The following is a 19,339-nucleotide window of genomic DNA, read 5'->3' on the forward strand; positions in this document are numbered from 1 at the left end:
GGCCAGACTGCCCGGAGCCGCCCGAGCGGCCAGACTGCCCAGAGCGGCCAGACTGCCCGGAGCTGCCAGACTACCCCAGCAGCCAGGATCAGCCAGAGTGGCCCATCTGCCCAGAGTCTGCAGATGACCAAAACCCAAGGGAGTCTAGCAGCAACCTTGAACTAAGTAAGCCTGAAAATTCAGAACTTAAAGAGATTAACTGTTTAATGGCTGAGTTTGCATACAGGGTGGAGAGGTGGAGGTCTGCCCATGATCCGGAGCAGGGGGAGTCTGCCTACGGTCCGAGGCTGATCGGGTCGGTCGGCACTCTGGAGGACAATAGGCCGGAGCCTGAACCACCACCTGCATAGGTGGGTTGGGGAGGGGGGGTGTAGCACAAGTGCCGTCGGTGACAGCAGCCACCCTCCCTTCCCTCCCTTTAGTTTAGGGGGATTTTTTGTTGTTGTTTGGGGTTTTTGTTATTTTTGAGGTGCTTCCGGGGTTAGCACATTGGGGGGGGGGGGGGGGGGGTACTGTCACGTCCTGGCCAGTATAAGGGTTAATTGTTATTGTAGTTTGGTCAGGACGTGGCAGAGGGTGTTTGTTTTATGTGGTTCAGGGTGGTGTTTTTCTAGAAGGGCATTTGATTTAAGTATTCTGGGGTTTTTGGGCACTGGTTGATTTTCATGTATTCTATGTTTAGTCTAGTGTGTCTGTTTCTATGTTTGGTTAATTGGGGTTGGGACTCTCAGTTGGAGGCAGGTGTTGTCTATTTGCCTTTGATTGAGAGTCCCATATATTAGGGTGTGTTTTTGTTTGTCATTTGTGGGAGATTGTTCCGTGTATAGCGTCAAGCCTTACAGGACTGTTTATTGTCGGTGTGTTTCTTTTTGTATACGTGTTTATTTTGGGTTTGCCTTCTTTCCTTATAATAAAGAAGATGAGTATACACATACCTGCGGCATTTTGGTCTCATCACTACGACAAACGTGACACAAAGAACCGAGAGGTCTGCTCAAACTAGACAGATGACATCACAAAACATGACATCATCATCTTTCTCACTCCTTTCCCACTAGATTAGAGTCATAACCCTCTGAGCAGCGAGTGAATCCAAAACTCCTATGGAGAGGGCAGGGCTGTGTAAAATGTAATATCTTAATTTGAACCACGTGTCGCCAAATCACACATTCAAGGTAACAGGTTGGACTGTAGGGAGGAGTTGTAAGAAGAAGACCTTAAATACCTAGCATTGCTTGCTTTGGCATGTGGAATAACCAGTTGTTGATGACTTACTTCATAGATTGAGTAAACAGGTACGGAGGTCAGATAGGAGCAAGCACGTTGTGACATCGGCTGATGTAAAAAGGGCTTTATAAATACATTTGATTGAAGTGGATAAATACTCAAAGGCACAGGGGAGCAATATTGCAGCTTCTCAACTAAGTACAGCATCTTCCAATAGTGATATTTGTTTTATAAAACGCCATGTATTTGATTGTAATGGTGTACATCTCTGCGAAACATGTTGGTATCCATTTGATCCAGTTCTGGGTTCAAATACTATTTCAAATGTCTCAATTACTCTCACATACATTTTGAAGTAAGTATTCAGATATGTTTTATTTGAAAAGACAAGTAGTTGAATATTGGAAGGTATCTGGAAATACACTTGGAAAGTATTGGCATGTATTTGAAAATTCTCAAATACACTGGCTGTGTCTGAATACCCATACTAGCGTACTACATACTTAAACTGCATACTATTTAGCACATACCGTTTAGTAAAAAGTATGCCACGGCCGCAACGCAGTAGCGGCTCCTGACTGGCTGAGAAGGTGGGGCTGGGCCAAATGAGAGTGGGTTTTTTTCAATAGACGTATCGCATTACAAGCCTATTAATAGCTTATTTCTAATTTTATTAATTTCTCTAAACTCTGAATAAAGTAGGAATGGAGTTATAGGCCTACTCAGGCTGGTTATAGGCAGACTATCACATTCGACATATATCATAGCCTATATCGCCCATCTATCCTATTTAAAAAAGACTGAAGATAATTTGGTTCCATTTCAACATATTTAGTAGTGAAACCAAAGTGCTGTAACATATATAAATTAAATCAAATAGCCTAGTACACACACCAAAACTCTTTAGATGTTCAAATTAAAAGACTATTGCACAGAAAAATGTGGACAGTCAGGTGCATCGCAAATTCTGAACCGCTGGACAGCAACATAATACACTAAAACACTGATCATTGGGAACGAGATAAGAATGACTACAAAAGCTTGACCCATAAATTAAATTAAATCGATAACCTAGTCTACAAAACTAAAACAATCCATATGTTGAAATCAAAAGGCCAGATTAACATGACATCAATAACGCAGCCACATCCCGAGTCCCCGGTGCCCACACATTCAGAAATCAAAAGATGGTTTAGTATTTACTTTAAAAGCTCTGACGAAGGCCAAGAGAATAAGAAACCCTTTCCAATACGAAAACAGAAATCTACAAAAAAATATCATTTGAACACCACCGCAGAAGCTTCGCTATAAGTAATCTAGTTTTGTTGTTTGGCTACTTGAAGAGAACGAGGGCCTATCACTCGCAACCCATCTCTTCCAATGCATTGTGGAAAAGTGTGCAACGAATTCTACTAGATGAAGAGCCAAAATTAGTACAACATCCTGGCATTTAAACAATACTTGATTTTCGAAATGTCGCATAATATTAAACAACATTTTTCCGCATACTCAAATGGCCTACAATTTAGGACGCAGGTATGTATATTCGGACACAGTCAGTGACTCAAATATACTCCGATGCATTTAACCCAGGTATTTGAAAATAGTATTTGAAAGTTCTTTCAAATAGTAGGCTATTTTTTGGAAATTATTTGAAAATACCTTCAAATACTTCCAATAGAAGTAGTTGATTCAGGCCACATTATTAGAAAATACTCAAATACACAGATTTTTATTTTATTTGAATCCAGGTCTGATTTGATCATCTGTAAGCTGAATTTCCAAGTAAAGAACACATAAACATGTGCTCCAATAGCCTACCAACCTAATGCACTGGTTAATAATGTCCTGATGCTGTTCTGATATCGTTGCCTGCTACATCACATCTGGTATGTGTAAGGTTGAAGTGAAATGTGTTGTCATTTGTTGTCATTTGTTGAAAAAAACTTCCTCATTCCTGGAATCAGGAGGGAACAAGAAGGACATCTGGTATCCTCCAACCAGGATTTCTGGAAAACCAGGGAATTTGGGGAATTGTTGCAGATTTTTGCAACCCTACTGATGTAATAAAGGGGCTATAGCCCATTTGGTCCTACTGTACTGTGGTGTAAGGCAGCGTTTCCCTCTGGTTGAGGTAAATTCCTACTTGGTTGTGGCTTAAGGCTGGGCTTTGAGCTAGGAACATTCTTTCATTCATCTGGAGTATCACAGACATTTTGGAAGGTTTTAGGTAAGTGACGGACGGCACAGAAAACGCTTTGGAACCCGTCAGTATAAGGTACTGAAGCTTTAAAATAATATCCACACAGGCAAACTTTGGATTCACTGGGCCAAAGGCATTACAGGGTATAAAGACCAGAACACACATGCAAGGAGATAAAAAAGTGCACGGTAATATAAAAACATTCACAAATACTGTGAATTCATCTCAATAGAAAACAGCTAGAGAAAATCAAGAAATTAATTTCTCATTCCTGGTTCTTAAGGTTAACTACTTAAGGTTAACCTCAGACCTTGACTGTGGGTCTGGCTCCATGGCAGGGAAACACTTTGCAGCAAAGGGGTATGTGGGATGTCAAGGAGACCTTATGGTCGGTATTGGTGCATGAAGGAATACTGTACTCCGAGCCCAATGCCTGGAGTGAGTAATAAAGAGACGGAGACTCCAATAACCATATAAAGGTCCTGCAGTAGTACAAATTCGTTGTGAAAACACTTCTCCAAATGCTGGGCAAGCTAAACATCTCTCAGTCTGCTGCTGCGCAGTCTACAGTATATCCTATGTTTTTTCAAGCAGTTCATCAGGTCTCACAACATCAGAGGGCCAGGATTGACACGCGGAGGAAAAAACACAAGACTTTTCTGTCATTGTCGTCGTCTCCTAGTTCTCGTTCATTCCCATGTTTCACCAGTCGATATAAAGTCATTCTAACCTCATTCCCTGGATCGATCATTTTGCTTTCAAAAGCAGTTGTCAAATAAAACCATGAGACTAAATGGCTCCGGAGGGGACAAACCCCAACCCCTCTATTCTTTCTCACTTTCCTCTTCCCTCCCTCCCTTCCTCTCCCTCTCTCGTGTTCCAGCTTGAGAGCCTAGGGAATGCTGTCCCATTGGCTCACATCTGTTCGTACAGCAGCATTCCATTGAAAATGGTGAGAGGCTCTACGGAGTGGGCCAGCTTGCCCATGACGAGGTCAATGCAGACTGTGTCTCCAACCTGGAGGGGAAGGATGATGTTGAACACGGCCAGGGAGCCGGGGTTGATCTTGGCCTCAGCCACTGGCTTGTTCTCCAGGCCCTCTGGCTGGTATCCCCCGGAGTCTACCCGGGCCATACCGTAGTTGGACTTGGACAGCACCGCCTCGATCTTCTCGTTCTTGTGGCCCGTCAGGATGGCGCTGAAGAAGTAGCGTCCATCAATGGGCGCTGTGAAGATGCCTGGGGAACACAGAAACAGAGACAGAAAGGTTAGAGTTAGCTTAGCATACTCCACTGATGTTGAAGGCAATAACAGTTGCCTGTTCAGGGTTATGACTTGGTTTGAAAGTTAGCTCATTCTACATGAACTAAAACAATGATGTAACTAACTAGCTACTTACTGTACATTGTGAGTAGGAGGTTAATGTTTACGGTCAGTTCCGTTTAAGATTAGGGAGGACGATTTTTCTTATTTCTATTGCAGCATATTTGAAGACTGTCGTTCACCCAGCTCAATGTAACTTTGATAGGTTTAGGCTACTACATGATACTCGAATTTGCCCTATATCCATCATGAGGTTACTACAACCTAGCCTACAATTGAATGTATATAAAGTAGGTGCACAGGTCGAGAGACAAATTGAAATAATCAAGGTGAAAGACAGTGACACATTCAATACCACCTTGCACACACGTGCCGGCATCCAGCTGATCTGGGGTATAATCATTAGTCCAAACGTTCCCGTTTTGCAACTAATACGAGAGTTTCTACTGGACAAATTCAGGTAGGTCCCTCCCCATTTCGTTCCGTTTGCTTCCATTTAAGACTTTTTGCAACAGAATCGGTGGAATGAATACACCCCTGATCACCCGCACACACAGTTCACTTTCATACAGCATAATCACTTTGCTTGTTGTATAATTCCTTCTCGTATCTACCCGCTCTCCTCCTCTCACCTTTTCATTTTGCTTGTTGACCTCAGTGCGCAACACAACAACTGTCTAACCGCTACAGAGCCTACATCGTTGTCACCATATAAGCTAACATCAGTCAACAAACTAGAACTAACACGCTAGTAAATGCACAATCCAATCCATGTGTACATTCATGCAGTACAGTGTCCAGCAAGAAGTTTAGCAGTTACACCGGCGATCCCAGGTGGCAATAAATTTAGGAAACCGAAAGCTGGCTTTGACTTTGAAGAGTTGCAGTATTGGATAGCCTTAGCTAGCTAGCTAATATACATAGCATTCCTCTCTGTTTGAGTTAGTTTGTTGAGTAGACTAAATTAGCTGCATTAGCTAAGTAAGTGAAATGTAAGCCAAGAGGAAGAAAAAAAATACAACGATCTCGCTCTCTCTGCTGCTTTTCCTTAACTTTTGAAGAAATAATTTGTTCAAAACTCTTCAACTATTCTCTTTCTCTCTCTTTGAGTCAACTACTCACAACACTGCAGTGCTAGCTAGCTATAGCTTATGCTTTCAGTACTAGATTAATTATTTGATCCTTTAATTGGATGGACAACATGTCAGATCATGCTGCAAGAGCTCTGATAGGTTGGAGGACGTCCTCTGGAAGTTGTCATAATTACTGTGTAAGTCTATGGAATTGGGTGAGAACCATGAGCCTCCTAGGTTTTGTACTGAAGTCAATGTTCCCAGAGGAGGACAGAAAATAGCTGTCCTCCGTCTACACCATGGTGCTAGCCTAGAGGGTGCTGTTTAGGCTACTGTAGACCATTGCAAAACAGTGTGTTTAAATCAGTTATTTGGTGACGTGAATATATTTAGTATAGTTTTATCTAAAAATAATAACTTTTTTAATGTTTCACTATTTTAATTGTAACCCTCTCACCAGGCTCGAATATGACTCTCACAATATGAACTTATGCAAAGTATCTCAGCAGCATGGGATGTTAGGTGAGAAGGACATCTCCAATAAGAATTCCTATTGTGAACTATCTAGGGTTATGACAATAGGGTATTAACTTCAGATGAAATGATTATAGGTTTCTGTTATTGAATCAGGATAAACCATCCCATGCATTAAATTGAAACAATCAATGACTCCACCAAGGCAATATACATAATGTTCCATATGTGTATTAAAACATTTTCAAACTCAAATACATTTTCAGACACAACATCAAAAGAAATAAAAAATAATAAACCCCAATGAGTCGTGCACAACCCGTGTCCAAATTATTTCAAGTTTGCTTAAATAAACCGTCGGCGCACGTTGGAGCTAAAAAAAAAATTATGACACCCAAAAATATCCAGAAGCACCTCACGTTGTGGTTACTCACTGCTTGGTAGATATTCCCTCAGCGAAGTATGGCAGTTCCATGCAGGTTTCCTCACAAAGTCCAAGGCAAGCACAGCTACCCATGCAGACAGTACTCCTTAGCCGTAACCGATATCCCATGAGAACACGAACTCGTTAAGCTTCCCAAGCAATTATCTCCCGGTGTCACGCGATGCTAGGCTAACCTCAAGGCTGGCAAATACCTCCACGACGAGACGGTAGCTTCAGTCTTTACTAAGTTTTAACTAAATTATATCAACTCTTTTATAAAATAAAACATGTATTTCCCTTCATGTCTTAGTAGGTATGGGTTTTGTTCTAGTTCTGTCGTCTTCTTTTATAATTTTTCTTCACCAACTGTCCTAAGGTAAAACGTCCATCCTTTCATCAACGTCTTTTTTCTTCTCTTTTTTTCCCAGGCCTCCCGTTAACCAGGTCAACTCCCATTGGCCACAACTTAACAAGCGACCTTATTGGTCAAAACTTAAAACTTAAAAGTAAACCAGACTATTCACTTATACATTAAATAAATATTTCTTCAAAAAGCATAATGCATTAACAACATTACAGTTTAGGAGCAATTCAATATATATCTTTTAAATATATAACCAATTAATTATAACAAATAAACTCAATACTTGGTTCAAACAAGGGTATTACATAATGTTTAACCTTCATCCTCTGAGGAACTTCCACTGCTTCACATGCAGATTGAACTCACAGTATACTTGGCATCAGTAGTATGCACTGATCATGTTTGTGTATACTTCTTCAACCCAAAAAACAACAACAATGCCTTTCTATTAAAAAGCAAGTAAACATACACCTTAAGGAACAGCGGGGACTGCGAAGTAACACAAACATAGGCACAGACACAAGCATACAAACACATGATAACATACACACTATACACACACGTAGACATGGATTTTGCGTTATAGATACCTGGTAGTGGAGTATGGGCCTGAGGGCACACACTTAGCGTGTTGTGTATTCTGTAATGAATGTTATGTAAAGTTTTTAAAATTGTATAACTGCCTTCATTTTTGTAGACCCCAGGAAGAGTAGCCTTGGCAGCAGCTAATGGGGATCCAAAATAAATACAAATACAAATTCAGTACCTGTCCGCGGGTCATAGAACTCTCCCTCATTGACAAAGATCTTGTCGAAGACGATGGTGCCAGCGTTGAGCACGGGGTAGGTGAGAGCTGCAGAGAAGGAGAGCTTGGGCACGTTGGCATCGGCACCTGGCATACCTGCAGGCAAAATCACATCAAAGTCTCAGAAAATAACCCAGCAGGGTTAGAGGGAGAACATGATTATTATCTGCACCATATATGATATTTCATTGTTCTGACATGAGGAAATCTATTTTCACAGTTCATTACAGACAAAATGGCAAGGTAAATAAAGTGTAGGGAACATAGCGAGAAAGATGTTTATTAAAGACCGTTTCGCCCCTTGGAATGTTTTCCTGTAATAGGCTAATCTACTGTAGATCAGACGCAGCTATACTGCCTTTGAGATGGGAATGCTACAGAGCGGTTATGTAAAACAAATAGGGGTCAAAAACTCGAGGTTCACAAGGACAACACACACATACACACGCACACACACACTAAGCTAATAGCCGCATAATTTATCTCATAATCAACTCATGTTTACCCATCCCCATCATTCGCATGAAGAAGAGAAGGAGATATTTGGGACGTAGGTCGGGGGGCCTTGTAATGATCCGACAGTGTGTGAGTAATCCTCCTCTACCATCAGTCCTATTAGCCAATGTGCAATCATTGGATAACAAAATGGATGAGCTATGATCAAGACTATCCTACCAACGGGACATTAAAAACTGTCTTATGTTTCACTGAGTCGTGGCTGAACAACGACATGGATAACATACAGCTGGCTGGGAGTTCGGTCCATTGGCAAGATTGAACAGCTGCCTCTGGTAAGACAAGGGTCTGTGTCTATTTGTAAATAACAGCTGGTGCACAAATCTAATATTAAGGAAGTCTCGAGGTTTTGCTCACCTGAGGTAGAGTATCTCATGATAACCTGTACACCACACTATTTACCAAGAGAGTATTCATCTATATTTTTCGTAGCTGTCTATTTACCACCACAAACCGATGCTGGCACTAAGACGGCACTCAACGAGCTGTATAAAGCCATAAGCAAATAATAAAATGCTCATCCAGAGATGGCGCTCCTAGTGGCCGGGGACTTTAACGCTTTACCTAATTTCTACCAGCATGTTACATGTGGAACGAGAGAGAAAAAAACTCTAGACCACCTTTAGACAACACACAGAGATGAGTACTCGCTCAATAAGGAAGAGGTCAAATGACGCAGATGCTAAGCTACAGGACTGTTTTGCTAGCACAGACTGGAATATGTTTCAGGATTCTTCCGATGGCATTGAGGAGTACACCACATCAGTCACTGGCTTCATCAATAAGTGCATCGATGACATCGTCCCCACAGTGACCAAACAAACATACCCCAACCAGTAGTCATGGATTACAGGAAACATCCGTACTGAGCTAAAGGGTAGAGCTGCCGCTTTCAGGGAGAAGGACTCTAACCCGGATGCTTATAAGAAATCCGGCTATGCCCTCCGACGAACCATCAAACAGGCAAAGCATCAACAACGCTTGTCGGATGTGGCAGGGCTTGCAAACTATTACGGACAACAAAGGGAAGCACAGCCGCGAGCTGCCCAGTGACACAAGCCTACCAGACGAGTTATATTGCTCGCTTTGAAGCAAGCAACACGGAAGCATGCATGAGAGCATCAGCTGTTACGGACGACTGTGTGAACACGCTCTCCGTAGCCGATGTGAGTAAGACCTTTGAACAGGTAAACATTCACAAGGCCGCAGGGCCAGATGGATTACCAGGACGTGTACTCTGAGCATGCACTGACCAACTGGCAAGTGTCTTCACTGACATTTTCAACCTGTCCCTGACCGAGTCTGTAAAACCAACATGTTTCAAGCAGACCACCATAGTCCTGTGCCCAAGAACACCGAGGTTACCTGCCTAAACGACTACCGACCCATTGCACTCATGTCTGTAGCCATGAAGTGCTTTGACAGGCTGGTCATGGCTCACATCAACACCATTATCCCAGAAACCCTAGACACAATTTGCATACCGCCCCAACAGATTCACAGATGATGAAATCTCTATTGCACTCCACACTGCCCTTTCCCACCTGGACAAAAGGAACACCTACGTGAGAACGCTATTCATTGACTACAGCTCAGCGTTCAACACCATAGTGCACTCAAAACTCATCACTTAGCTAAGGACCCTGAGACTAAACCCCTCCCTCTGCAACTGGATCCTGGACTTCCTGATGGGCCACCTCCAGGTGGTAAGGGTAGGTAACAACACATCTGCCATGCTGATCCTCAACACGGGGGCCCCTCAGTGGTGCGTGCTCAGTACTCTCCTGTACTCGACTCCAACACCATCATTAAGTTTGCCGACGACACAAAAGTGGTATGCCTGATCACCGTCATGAGACAACCTATAGGGAGGAGGTCAAAGACCTGGCAGTGTGGTGCCAGGACAACAATCTCTCCCTCACTCAACGTGACAAAAGAGATGATTGTGGACAACAGGAAAAGGAGGACTGAGCACGTCCCCATTCTCATCGACGGGGCTGTAGTGGAGCAGGTTGAGAGATTCAAGTTCCTTAGTGTCCAAACACCAAACACTGTGTTGGTACACAGTCATGAAGAGGGCACGACAACGCCTATTCTGCATTAACATTTCACTGTAAAATACCTGTTGCATTTGGCGCATGTGAAAAATAACATTTTATTTTAATTTGATGTAATGGTGTGAAACACACATCACTGTTGAGGGCATTAGCACATTGCAACAGCAGGACTCAAATGCAATGATAAAAATCATGAACATACCTTGTTCACCTTTGAGACCTGGAATGAAGAAGAAAGGAAGAGACGAGTTCAGTAGTTGGACCAATTCAAACCATTCAACCATGTTTGTTTTTAAGTATTCATTATTATTTTTCTTATTTTTTCTTTCTGTAAAGTGTGTTGTGACTTTGTTAAATGCACTGAAAATAAATTGTGATTTGATGTCAAACATCAACATATAGCAAAACAACACTTCCTGAGGCATTGACACGGATTATAAAGGGCTTATATGGTTCCTGTTACCTGGTGGTCCTCTGGGCCCGTTCTCTCCCTGCCTGCCCACAGGTCCGTCCCTACCTTGAGACCCCTTGGGGCCGGGAAACCCTGGGAACCCTCTTTCCCCAGAGGGACCTGGAGGACCAGGCAGGCCTGGGGTGGTGGAAGGCAATGACAACAATATTAATACATGTAACTTTCTTAATTTACATATATTTAACTGAAATAGTCAGTGTTGACCCAAAGACGGCCTGTTATTGGACACAGGACATAGAACAAATTCCAGACTGTGTTAACAATACAGTGGAGGAGTTTTCTCATTGAAATATAGAATTGAATTCCACCCACATAAACAGAGGACTCATGTGCCATTCAGTGTTAATTTTGTCAACAATAACTATGACGAAAAATACTTGTTAGAAGTTAGAGGTAACCTAAATAGTCATTATTTTACAGAACACAATGCACTGACTATTATGTGACTAAAAAGGCTGTGATTAAAACTAGACTCGAGTTTAAGTCCACTGATAGCTTTAGTTATTAACAAAATATTAAATGACAAAAATGTGAGTAAGCCAAAATTCACACTGGTCCCATTTTAAAATAGTCAAGTGTCTTCTTCTTTTGTGTTTGATAAAAAGCATGACGTTTATATTGGTGATTTACTGCCACATGCAGTGCTGGATACTGAACCAAATACTGTGTGTCATTCATTTATTGTGACTGCTAAATGGCAGTGATATTTTTGTGTTGTTGCTTAAAGCCATTTACAAACCATAGGCAACACAATTTGAAGAAGAATACAATGCTCTGATCACTGGCTGATCGCTCCCAATCAATAGGAATCCCCAACCAGTTTACTACTTCAAATGGTGGAAGCCCTTAAACCCGTACACCTATATGGATAGGGCCAAATTGAAATTTTTCCAACAGAATAATTATAAAAACATATAAATGACCAAGGCAGCAATTGAAAAAGAACACTTTGGAGATTATGGGGAAATGAGATTGAATCCAAACTGTTCCAAACTGCACTGTTGTTTGTATGTGCATTTTACATTTAGTATACTTTTCACAGCATTTGTCCACAACAAAATCTGAAAATAATCTGGATACATTCAGTAACATAATAAGAATATTAATTGACATTTTGGAGTAGGTGCAAGATAAGAAAAAAGATATTACAAGGGTTTGAATGAAAGGTCTAACTGGTGTCTCCAAATGGCTACACACAGCGGAATCTAATCAGACCTACATACTTAGGTCCAATATTCATCCTCTGTAAAACTTTAAACAGGTAGTTCCATTCTATGCAGTCAAAAGCTTTTTCTGCATCTAATGAAGCCTCCACTACAGGTTCTTGGTCAATATTGTTGGATTCAGGGGGAAACTTCTTGCCAACAAACTATAGTTCTGGCACGTCGGTTAGGACATCTACTTTGTGCATGACACAAGTAATTTTTCCAACAATTGTTTACAAACAGATTATTTCACTTATAATTCACTGTATCACAATTCCAGTGGGTCAGAAGTTTACATACACTTAGTTGACTGTGCCTTTAAACAGCTTGGAAAATTCCAGAAAATGATGTCATGGCTTTAGAAGCTTCTGACAGGCTAATTGACAACATTTGATGTCTGTACCTGTGGATGTATTTCAAGGCCTACCTTGAAACTCAGTGCCTCTTTGCTTGACATCATGGGAAATCAAAATAAATCAGCCAAGACCTCAAAAAACAATTGTAGACCTCCACAAGTCTGGTTTATCCTTGGGAGCAATTTCCAAACATCTGAAGGTACCACGTTCATTTGTACAAACAATACTACGCAAGCATAAACACCATTGGACCACGCAGCCGTCATACGGCTCAGGAAGGAGACGCGTTCTGTCTCCTAGAGATGAACGTACTTTGGTGCGAAAAGTGCAAATCAATCCCAGAACAACAGCAAAGGACCTTGTGAAGATGCTGGAGGAAACAGGTACAAAAGTATCTATATCCACAGTAAAACGAGTCCTATATGGACATAACCTAAAAGGCCGCTCAGCAAGAAAGAAGCCACTGCTCCAAAACCGCCATAAAAAAGACAGACTACGGTTTGCAACTGCACATGAGGACTCAGACCGTATTTTTTGGAGAAATGTCCTCTGGTCTGATGAAACAAAAATAGAATTGTTTGGCCATAATGACCATTGTTATGTTTGGAGGAAAAAGGGGGATGCTTGCAAGCTGAAGAACACCATCGCAACCATGAAGCACTGGGGTGGCAGCATCATGTTGTGGGGGTGCATTGCTGCAGGACGGACTGGTGCACTTCACAAAATAGATGGCATCATGAGGTAGTAAAATGATGTGGATATATTGAAGCAACATCTGAAGACATTAGTCAGGAAGTTAAAGCTTGGTCGCAAATGGGTCTTTCAAATGAACAATGACCCCAGGCATACTTTCAAAGTTGTGGCAAAATGGCTTAAGGACAACAAAGTCAAGGTATTAGAATGGCCATTACAGAGCCCTGACCTCAATCCTATAGAACATTTGTGGGCAGAACTGAAAAAGTATGTGCGAGCTAGGAGGCCTACAAACCGGACTCAGTTACACCAGCTCTGTCAGGAAGAATGGGCCAGTATTCACGCAACTTATTGTGGGAGGCATGTGAAAGGCTACCTGAAACGTTTGACCCAAGTTAAATAATTTAAAGGCAATGCTACCAAATACTAATTGAGGGTTTGTAAACTTCTGACCCACTGGGAATGTGATGAAAGATATACAAGCGGAAATAAATGATTCTCTCTACTGTTATTCTGACACATTCTTAAAATAAAGTGGTGATCCTAACTGACCTAAAACAGGGAATTTTAAACAGGATTAAATGTCAGGAATTGTGAAAAACTGAGTTTAAATGTATTTGGCTAAGGTGTACGTAAACCTCCGACTTCAACTGTAGTGAGGCTTGAAACCAGTCTAAAGCCACATAACTGTTTAACTAAACCCGATGGGACCTCTGTGCGTAAAATAAAAGTATACAGAAGAAATGTAACTACCTGGCTAAATAGCACAGCCAACATTAGCTATGATCCAATGTTACCTCGCCAGTCATTATCAAGCTAGCCATCTAGCCAGCCAGACATGCCAGCCAGTCGATCCTATGAGTCATTTCGCTGTATCCTCATGTTCTAACAGGTCACTATCGACTATATCCAAGTTCAAAAGACAGTTCCTCATGATGTAGTAGGAGTGAACAAGTCAGGGAGTTGTTTCCTTATGTGTATTTCAGCCGTCTTCACAGAGTCAAATATGCGCTCACCATTCTTGGTTTCGATCCACAAAGTCGCCGGGTAGTACAGGCCGCAAGCCAAGCCAGCCTGCCGCAGTAGCCTCATCTGTGGGGAGAAAGCCCTCCTCTGCTGTAGTATGGGAGAAAGATTCGGAAAGATCATGATTCTGGCATCTCCGTACTTGAGCTCTCCCTTTGCTCGGGCAGCAGAGAGTATGCGGACAGTGTCCTGGCACCGTAGAAATTTCATGACAAATGCCCTATGTGCAACCTGGGAGCCACCTCCGTAGCGTGCGATGGGCCCTCTCGATTTCCAGTGGGTGCACGGAAGGGGGTAGATCCAGAATTTTGGGAATCCATTCCTGTAGAAAGGAGATGGCGTCTCTTCCCTCCACAGCCCCCGGGAAACCTTGAAATCTCAAATTCAAGCAATTTTGGACATTTTTGTGAAAATCGAATTTCTCCTCGAGTTTAGAAATGGTGTCTTCCAATTTCTTGTACTTTGGCTCCACATCCTCGCGGACATCCAGGATGGCAGCCTGGTGGTCAGCATTGTATTTTTCTAACTTTGTCACTCGTCCCTTTGTGACTTTCTGGTCTTCATGGAGTTTATCGACCAGCATATCAATTTTGATGAGGTGTTCAGAAAGCGTCTCTTGGATTTTTGTTATACCTTTGTCAATCTCCATTCTGAATCATGCTGGTGCTTCTTCCGAGCTAGCATCCGACGAGGCCCAAGAAGGGCTGTCAGAGGAGGGCACATTTACATTCCTCGTCTGAGTCTTTGCAAGATTGGCAATTTTTGTTTTGGTGATAAAAGAGATGTTTTAACTTCCAACTCCCTTGTTAGAGCTTTGCCATTACCGGAAGTCTATAAGGTGCTGTTTTGAGCTCTCCTAGCTTTGCATTGATTAACTGAAGCAAGCATACTCATAGTTTTTGTTTGCTTCCCCACTGTCACAGAATTGTTGTTGTTTACGCAATCCAAAAACATTCCATTATAAATCACAATCTGGGTCAAGTGGGCAAAATTTGAACGCTTATTCTATAAAATAGGATCTTACAAACATTGTAATTTTGGTGCGCATAGAATGGAGTCATGAGTGCATTCAAGTGCGGGTTCCACGGCTAATTATCTCCACAATCTGACAAACATTGTGTTCAGGACAACCCAGGGTATAACGTATGTCATCCTTGTAACTGTAGATCAAACATAGCGATCATAAATGTTGACTGTAAATCACATGACTTTTCAAATATAGAAACATGAAGTGCACATTTGGACTCATGGGTGTGTGGTTTGCTTGTGTGACATCAAAGCGGTACTTATAATAATTCTCAACGTCTCATCTTTCAGAAAACATCAACTTGATTTACAGCATTTGCCTCATTCAGACAACAAGTGGAGAACCTGAGCTCTGACGTCGTGTATAGCAATGCTACTGTAAATTTAGGTGATTATCAATGATAAAAATCTGCCATTTTCAACCCTTATACAGGATTACAAGGGGTGTGAGTGGATAGGGCTACTGGCAATGTCCATGCTAAAATGAGTTATATCCATCTAGAGTCCTCAATATATTTCTATGTTCCCACCAGACACAGAATAATTGAATTATTTGAACACTAAGACCTAAGACCTATGCGACCCGAGAAGCTTCAAGGAGAGTTATGAAAGACTGCATAACACTAACAGACATACACATACTAATAGCAGGCCACCATTTAATAATGTGTGAGACTCACATATTACAAACATTTGTTTAAATGACTGGATTATTAATGTTTTTGTAATCAACAGTCTGTTTCTTTGTTGGTGTTTGATAGGTCTCAGTGTGTATTGTAGCTAGCATCGTTTTGTATGTTGACACCTTGTTGCAAATGTGTTACTTAAACTTTACATACACACCATTGTTCATTGTGTTCTTATATCCACTGGTTGTGCTGTGTCTCATATACTGGTCTAGTATAGACAGGACAAGGTTAGCCTGGCGTTTTTAAGACACATTATGGTTTTAGTACAGTTCTACCAAAAGCAGTGTACCATTCAAACCTCTAACCAACTGCACACTTACAAAGCAAAACATGTGTGAGTGAGGATAGGTTTCATTAACATATCACTATATTGAATCAGTATGAACTCAACAAATTCTCAAACATTGGCAATGTAAATCATGTCTAAATGGACATGCTCTATATGTCCAAACCATGCACTGTTTAGTTTCTGTAGTTACCTACATTGGATCAAGGGAAAGGCAACCTCAGTCCTGCTAATACACCTGACTCCAATAATCAAATAATCATGGTCTTCAGTTTAGATTGCAATTAGTTAATTCAGGTATGTTAGCTATAGGGCTGGTGGGAAAGTGTGTCACCAATCAGGCACCCGAGGACTGTATTTGCTAATCCCTGATCTAGATCATAACTTTTGAAACAGCTGGGAGAAAGGGAAGAAATATAGTGTCAAGACAACACACTCACCGGTCAGGTCCTGTTCCGAGAGGTTCTGGAACTCCTTGAGGATGTGGCTGATGGACGAATTGAGGTTCTTGATTTTCCCGTGGATCCCGTCCAGCTGAGTGGTCTGGATGTTCTCTATGACCCCTCCGTGGGAGATGACCGTGGCGTTCAGGCCGTTCACACAGTTCCACAGGCCCGACACATGCTTGTTCAGCCCCTCCTTGATCTTCTGGAGCGAGTCCGAGATGCCGTCCAGCTGTCCACACACACCCTCCATCTTGGACAGCCTCTTCTCCAGGCCGTCACCAGAGCGCTTGCAGTCACCCATCTCCACCACCAGGGTGTTCTCGAAACGGCGCACATCCCGATCCACCTGGTCGAGGTGGTTGCGACTCTCCTCAATGTGCTCGGTCACGTCTTGCTGGATCTTGTCCAGCTCCGAGATGATCTTGTTCTTTGTGTTGCCAAGGTCGGTGATGATGCTGCCGTGTTTCTGCACTGTGTGCTCCAGGCCCCTCAGAGTGTCGTTAATGGAGCTGAAGGTCAGGATGACCTCAGACAGCTCGCCCTGCAGGGACTTGAGGTGGCCGTTGTTAGACGTTCCTCCAATCACACTGTGGCCATCCAGGGGCTTCTGGGGGTCATCCAGGCCTCCTCCAGTGCCGCCTCCTGTTGTTGGGGTCACAAGGCGGATCTTACACTGGCCACTACACTTCTCCACATCCTCCTGGAGTTTTCCCACCTCCTCCTGCAGGGTGGAGCACACCTGCGAACAGGAGCTCTGGTCTGAGTCCACCCGTGTCCGGATGGCGTTGATGTCCTTCTCCCAGCGGTTCAGAGTGTACTGCGTGTGGTTCTGCAGCTTCTTCAACTCGTCTTCCACTCTTCCGCAAATGTCGCAGTCGTCCACGCAACGACCTAGTGTCTCGATCTCTGTGACAATGCGGTTGAAGTGCTCGCCATTGTCTCCGGTCAGGGCTTTGATTTTACGGATGTCGTGGCTGAGGTCCACCACCTTGTCCATTAGTGAGTCGCCTGAGACGGACAGGTCCTTGATACGTGTGTCGAAGCGGCGGATCTCGTCCTCGTTAGCCACCACCCTCCACGTGATAGACTTCACAGAGTCTCCGTTGTAATCATTTCCTCTGTCTCCTCCAGCTCCACCCCATCGATCTCCGGTTCCCCCTGTTCCTCCTCTTCCTCCATCTCCACCTCCTCCAGTTCCGGTTTCCTCTGCTCCCCCTGCTCCTCCCCATCCTTCTCCAGTTCCTTTATTTCCTCCTCCATCTCCTTTTCCTCCTCCCCCTACTCCTCCTCCAGCTCCTCCCCATTCTCCTCCATCTCCTCTCCCTCCTGTTCCCCCTGTTCCTCCACTTCCTCCTCTTCCTCCTCCATCTCCTCTTCCACCTTCTACCACTCCTCCAGCTCTTCCTCCTAATCCTCCACAGCCACAGTCAGTCAGACTCTTGTCTAGGAGTGCCGTAGAGTTCTCCAGGCGGGTCAGCTTCTTGTCGTGGTCCGACACTCTGTCCTTTAAGATGCCCACGTCCAGCTCTATGTCTTCGATGCGGTAGCCCTGGGCATCGAAGCGGTCCAGGAACACGGTTCGGAGGTCACCGAGCTCACGGTGGAAGTAGTCCTTCAAGTCGTTCTCTATTAAGGTGCAGCTCTCTTCTGTGTGCTGCACTGTTCTGTTCACCCGCCTCTCCAGGTCCTTCAGACGGCTATCCAGCCTGTCATCTATAACCTTGGGTAACCCGCTGCCAGCATTGGGTCCAAAGCCACCACCACCGGGTCCAAAGCCACCTCCTCCGAAACCTCCGCCGCCATGACTACCACCACCACTTCCAAACTCCTTATCCAGGCGGTTCTGGATGACATTGTAGTTCTCCGACACAGAGCTGATCTTTCTCTCTGCATCTGTGACCCTGTTCTTGAGGTCGGTGACAGTGTTGCAGCAGCCCTGGGAGCGTGTGACCTCCCGGCTTAGGCCGTCCAGGCTCTGGCGGTAGCGTCCGTCCACTGTGTTCAGCTGCTTTTCCAGCACCTGGATCCTCTCCCTGATCTCCTGCTGCTGCATTCGCAGGTCCTCCACCCCAGACTGGCAGGAGGAGCAGGACAGCGACACCCTCCTCTCCAGCTCTCTCAGGATCTCTTCTTTCAGCATGCTGAGCGTCCCGCCACTAAACCCACCGGTGCCTCCAGAGGAGCCACCAGCGCCACCCCCAAGATCATTCCCACTTCCAGCATTCCCATTGAGCAGGTGGTTATTGATGCTGACCAGGGTCTTGTCGTGGGCCTGGGTCCGGTTGTCCAGCTGGTCCAGTTTGGTCTGGATGCTGTGGATGGTCTCTTTCATCTCGGGCTGGGCTGAGTCCGCCGGGGTCTTGGTGCCTCCACCGGTGAAACCCGGTTTGTGCATTTCCTCCTGGAAGCGTTCATTCATGCCCCTCAGGGTGGACTGCAGGTCATGGAGGTCCTTGGTCAGGCTCTGGATCTTGTCCTCCAGCTGCCGCATCTTGTCGCCGTCTCCTCGCCCTGGAACACAAACACATTATATTACAGTTTATAATCTACTGTATATAGTAATAGATTCATCATGCATACCATTTGAGGAGTGACATGGGGACATAGAGGAGGACAGCAGTAGGAAGAAGAAGAAGAGGGAGATATAGAGGAGGAGCAGGACAAACAGACTTCC

General features: G+C 43.7%; 1 protein-coding gene across 1 annotated transcript in view; it reads right to left on the minus strand.

Moving 5' to 3' along the window:
* Nucleotides 1–1,583: 1,583 nt before the first annotated feature.
* emilin1b (elastin microfibril interfacer 1b) overlaps nt 1,584–19,339 on the minus strand; it is a 69,010-nt gene continuing 51,254 nt past the window's right edge. Inside the window, exons 4-9 of the mRNA XM_029729363.1 lie at nt 18,046–19,176; nt 16,660–17,763; nt 10,930–11,055; nt 10,669–10,686; nt 7,855–7,989; nt 1,584–4,668 (exon numbers count right to left, since the gene is read on the minus strand). Coding sequence (XP_029585223.1) covers nt 4,346–4,668; nt 7,855–7,989; nt 10,669–10,686; nt 10,930–11,055; nt 16,660–17,763; nt 18,046–19,176 — 2,837 coding nt within the window. The 3' untranslated portion in view covers nt 1,584–4,345. The remainder of the gene's footprint in view (nt 4,669–7,854; nt 7,990–10,668; nt 10,687–10,929; nt 11,056–16,659; nt 17,764–18,045; nt 19,177–19,339) is intronic.

Source organism: Salmo trutta, chromosome 33 (genome assembly GCF_901001165.1).
Source record: "Salmo trutta chromosome 33, fSalTru1.1, whole genome shotgun sequence".
In the NCBI taxonomy this organism is placed as follows: Eukaryota; Metazoa; Chordata; class Actinopteri; order Salmoniformes; family Salmonidae; genus Salmo; species Salmo trutta.